At 45.4% G+C, this 4,552-nt stretch overlaps 1 protein-coding gene across 1 annotated transcript; it reads right to left on the bottom strand.

The window, feature by feature from the left end:
* Positions 1–1,989: 1,989 nt before the first annotated feature.
* On the bottom strand, positions 1,990–3,429 carry LOC128367107 (potassium voltage-gated channel subfamily S member 2-like). Its single transcript, XM_053327912.1, has one exon. The coding sequence runs from the start codon at positions 3,427–3,429 to the stop codon at positions 1,990–1,992; it is 1,440 nt and encodes a 479-aa protein (XP_053183887.1).
* Positions 3,430–4,552: the final 1,123 nt, after the last annotated feature.

The raw sequence follows: 4,552 nt of genomic DNA, 5'->3' as shown, positions 1-4,552 counted from the left end.
CAAAAAGGAGACTGATATAATTGGTCTCTGAGGGTAAATATTATTTCAAATGAGCTTCCCAGAAATATATGGAAGCTAACCGACAGTTTGTGGATTTCTCATTAAGATTTTCCAAGTGAGCATGACCTTGTTGCCAGTTTGCCACTCAGATATTCTACTATCATCCCTTGAATGACTCCAAATTCAGAGTAATTATACTGCTATGTTCTTATATGTAGATTGAAAAGCTCTTTGCTATTCATTGAGGATTTTAGATTTTTATTTGAAACCTTTTTAATGATACATTTTCTAATCCTAACATCTTTTACATCTAAAAAACAAAAGTGATATTAAACTTATTCTGTTTTGGATGGGGACTTTCTGCTCTGCAGGTGACACCATCCAGCTCACACTGTGTGGTTTTATATGCACAAACTAATTAGCTACAACTACCAATGCGAGTGATACTTCAGCCTGTCTACACATATTAATTTGGAGACAATGAATTTTAAATGATCCCCTCACCACTGAGGCAGATTAGTGTGATTGCTCAAGTAATTGAAACGTGCATACATGTATATATTACCTGTAACTTGAGAAAAACAAAGTTCTGAAAGTGATAGAGATGGTGCAGTGTTGTCTTTTCTTTTCTTTCTTTTTCAATCACTACTATGATGATGAGAAGATATAGCTCAAAAATGAAGACCTGGCTTTGAAATAAAACCCTCTTTACATTATATCAAAAACTGAAACTCATGTAGATTACTTTATAGAAAAATGAAATGACAAAAGAATCGACATTTTAGAGCCTCAACCTACTTGTACTTTATCCTTTAAACTGAAATCAATGCCTCTAAGTGAGTGTTCTCCGTTGAATTCCAGCATCTGCTCCCTCATAAAATGAGTGAGACTCGCACTGCGATGCCGATCAAAAGCAAAGACTGAGGGTAAATGTTTTATCCGGGAACCTTGAGACTTAATGGAAAGAGGACATACAGTATGTGCAGGTTGTCGTCACCGTTTATCTACTAAGTTGTACAAGCTGTCAAGGAGATAAACTGCTATTGTATAGTCTTGAGGAAGTGGTGGCCATATCTTACATCATCTTACATTTATTTATTTGAGGTAGGAATAGCAGTGTGCAGAAAGCATGAAAAAGTGTATGTTCTATCATGCTCATAGATCAATAGTCTACTTCTACTATTAATATAACACCATGTCTGTTCAATTGTAACACCTTACCCAATCATATTGACTAATAAACATATTTTTGATGGTGATGCAGCAAAAAAATCAGATCCTCTCCCAACAAATTAATTCAACATGTCAGCTCTGAATGGTTGTTGATATGCCTGTCAAGCTGTTTTAGATATTGTGTCAGTCGCTACTATAAATCTCTTTCCCCTGCAGGCTTCCGTGTGTTATTTCAATCAGTAAATCAGACTTAGGTAGACAGTAAGACCCTCGCTTGGCAGATGAAACAAGCAGAAAAACTGTGTTACATATTTCTTTTTTTTAATACAGTTTGCTTTAACTACACATCTGAAGTAATTTTGTTGCAACACCACAATTACACATCAATAACTCTTCCAAAAGAGGTACAGCTGGAGCTACTTCAGACATATTTGATCACAACAGGTATAGCTGAATGAAGGGCTACAGTGTGACACCATTTAGGACTGTAAACAACTACAGCATTCTCTTTCTTCTTCTTTTTTTAAATCTCATGCCGTTCAATTTGGTTTGGCCTGTTTGGTGAGAGGCCTTAATAACGCACAGTGAAATATTATACTCAGGCTGTCCAGTACATTTGCTTATTTTCTCATTGTGACTGACACATAGATTAACACATTATTGCACTGAGCTACAGAGAGGCAAATGGTCAGATATCAGTGGGAAGGAAGTGAGCCTTTTGATCCAGAGGTTTCAGTACCCCGGACAGCTCCTCATGCAGCCACATTGAATGAACAGTGTCACCCATGCCGGCAGGGTGTCCGTAAGAAAAGTGTTTCAGTGTATTGACTCATTCAGACTGTGTTCACTAGGTGAACTCCGACTCATGTTTGACAGGCTCGCCATGAGGGATTTGACTTTGTGTGCGTAATAGTTCCTCAGGTTGACTGAGGGCACCTCTTTTATCCCCTCGTCGAAATCGCAGCTTCTCATTGCGATCTCCAGCTGTTTTTGTCTCTTGTAGAAGAGGGAGAATTTATTGAAAATGAGCGTAATCGGAAGCACAACTACTAAGATCCCTGCCAGGATGCACGCCGAGGCAGTCAGCTTACCCGCTATGGACACCGGGACCACGTCTCCGTACCCGACAGTGGTCATGCTAACGGTGGCCCACCACCAGCACGCCGGGATTGTGGAGAGATCCTCGCTGTCCTCTTTCTCCACTGTGTAGGCCATGACGGAGAAAAAGGACACCCCGACGGCCAGGTAGAGAAGCAGCAGGCCCACTTCTTTGTAGCTGTTCCTGAGCGTGGCACCCAGGGAGCGCAGCCCTGTGGAGTGACGGGCCAGCTTCAGGATGCGGAAAATCCTCATCAGCCTCAACACCTGCGCAACGCGTCCCAGATTGGCCAGCGTCGGGCTGCTCTCCGCCACCAGGTTTATAAGGAGTGTCAGGTAAAACGGAAGTATGGACACCAGGTCTATCAAGTTTAACGGGTGCTCGAAGAAGTGCAGCAAATCCGGTGCCACCACGAACCTGGCCACCAGCTCCAGAGTGAACCAGCCGATGCCAAAGTGCTCCACAGTCTCGAAACGGGGGTCCTCTGTGGGTTGCCCCTCGCTGTCCAACAGGCTGAACTCGCTCATGCTGTTCATGCACATAGTGGCGATTGAGCCGAGCACCACCAGGATGGAGAGGATGCTGATGATGCGGCTGGCCACGGAGTAGCCGGGGTTATCCAGCATTAACCACATGCGCCTCCGTGCGCTCCCGAGCATCTGCTTGTCAAACTTGGTGGCGTCGTTATAAAACTCCAAGAGCTCGTCAAATGATGAAGTGGTGCTCCCTTCATCACTCCGGTCCTCCCAGTCATCCCTGTCCTGGTCCATCTTCCTACAGTGATAGGCGCTGCTGCAGCAGGAGTCAATAAAGAACTCGTTGATGCCCCAGTACTCGATCTCCTGGCTGAAGGAGAAGATGCACAGCTCGGCCATGACATGCAGCCGCCCGGTGTTGTAGAAATTCAACACGTAGGGGAAGAGTGCCGGGTTCCTGTCGAAGTAAAACTCTTTCTCTGTGTCGTCGTAGTCGTCACACAGCTCCAGGATGGACTCTTTGGACTGACAGTGGAGTAGACGCGCAAGCCTTGTCTCGGGGAACCGGGAGAGAGTGTCGGACTGGAGACGCTTCTTGAAGCCGCCCACGTTGATGCGGATGGCGGCGTTGTCATCCATGTGAGCCCGGCGGCCCGGTTCCCCCCGGACCTGACCTGTCATTTCTTGGAGTCGGACACGCACGCGTTTGGGGTACAGAGAGAGAGAGAGAGAGAGAGAGAGAGAGAGAGAGAGAGAGAGAGAGAGAGAGAGAGAGAGAGAGAGAGAGAGAGAGAGAGACAAAATCACAAAGCAAAACAAAGAGACGCACACAGACAGAAAGAGAGAGACAACACAGAGACACACGCACATTTAGAAAGAGAAGGAAAGAAAGGAGGAAAAAGGGAGAATTAAAAGTCTGCTAGTGCTCACCTTATAAATTAATATCTTACTTTTCAATTAAAAGTCTCAGCTGGCGCTAATTGTCTTTTACAACCACGTGTTTCTCTCAAATTATTGACAATTTTATTAACAATAGTAGACCTAATTAACAGCTTTGGCTCTTTTGAACAATGAACTTACTTTAAAGCGCGGTCAGGTCACTTTATCCTCCTACAAGAAAACTCTGCATTTCAACTCCAGCGATGGCATACTGCAGTTTATGGGCAAGTTTGGCCCCAGAAAAAGCGCACGGACCTCTTTCTCCCTGGAGTCCAGACAGGCGCGTCTCTGTCAGGTTGGCACAGCTTGGCCAGAAGAGCTCTTCTAAAGGGAGTCGGCGCGATTTCAAATATGATGTTGTTGCCTCCAGACAGAAATAAATTGACGCTACTTCCTCAAATATAGGCTACCCCGAGGCTTGGTATAGCTGGCTGTCTTTACATCCTGCATCTGACGGGGTTTAGACCTTCTTTCAGCCACAGGTCTCCTCTACATGCACAACAGTAAATTCTGGGAGCCGTGTAGGAACTGATACACGCCCTGGCAGCGGCTTTTGTTTGTGCGAGGGAATTCCTCTCTCTCTCTCTCTCTCTCTCTCTCTCTCTCTCTCTCTCTCTCTCTCTCTCCCTCTCTCTGTCCTTTCTATCTGTTGCTGCGCAGCAACACGTAGCTCTCCCAGTGCACCGCCCCTCCACCCCCAGGAGTGATCTCAGCATCGTGGTGCTGAAGGGAGAGGCGCAGCTTCTAGAGGAGAGGGAGTCACCACCTGACGAACACGCAAAAAGCATCTAGACACACAGACAGAAAGAGCCAGGGGAAGCTTTTACAGTGGCAAGTGTGTACACGTAAAGGAACTTATCATAGT

The sequence above is a fragment of the Scomber japonicus genome, chromosome 10 (assembly GCF_027409825.1).
Source record: "Scomber japonicus isolate fScoJap1 chromosome 10, fScoJap1.pri, whole genome shotgun sequence".
Lineage (NCBI taxonomy): Eukaryota > Metazoa > Chordata > Actinopteri > Scombriformes > Scombridae > Scomber > Scomber japonicus.
Note: the sequence above shows the minus strand (reverse complement) of the source record. Positions and strands in the feature narration are given on the sequence as shown.

What these genes read in the sequence shown, in the direction of transcription:
- LOC128367107 (XM_053327912.1), bottom strand. Translation starts at nt 3,429, where the DNA reads ATGACAGGTCAGGTCCGGGGGGAACCGGGCCGCCGGGCTCACATGGAT.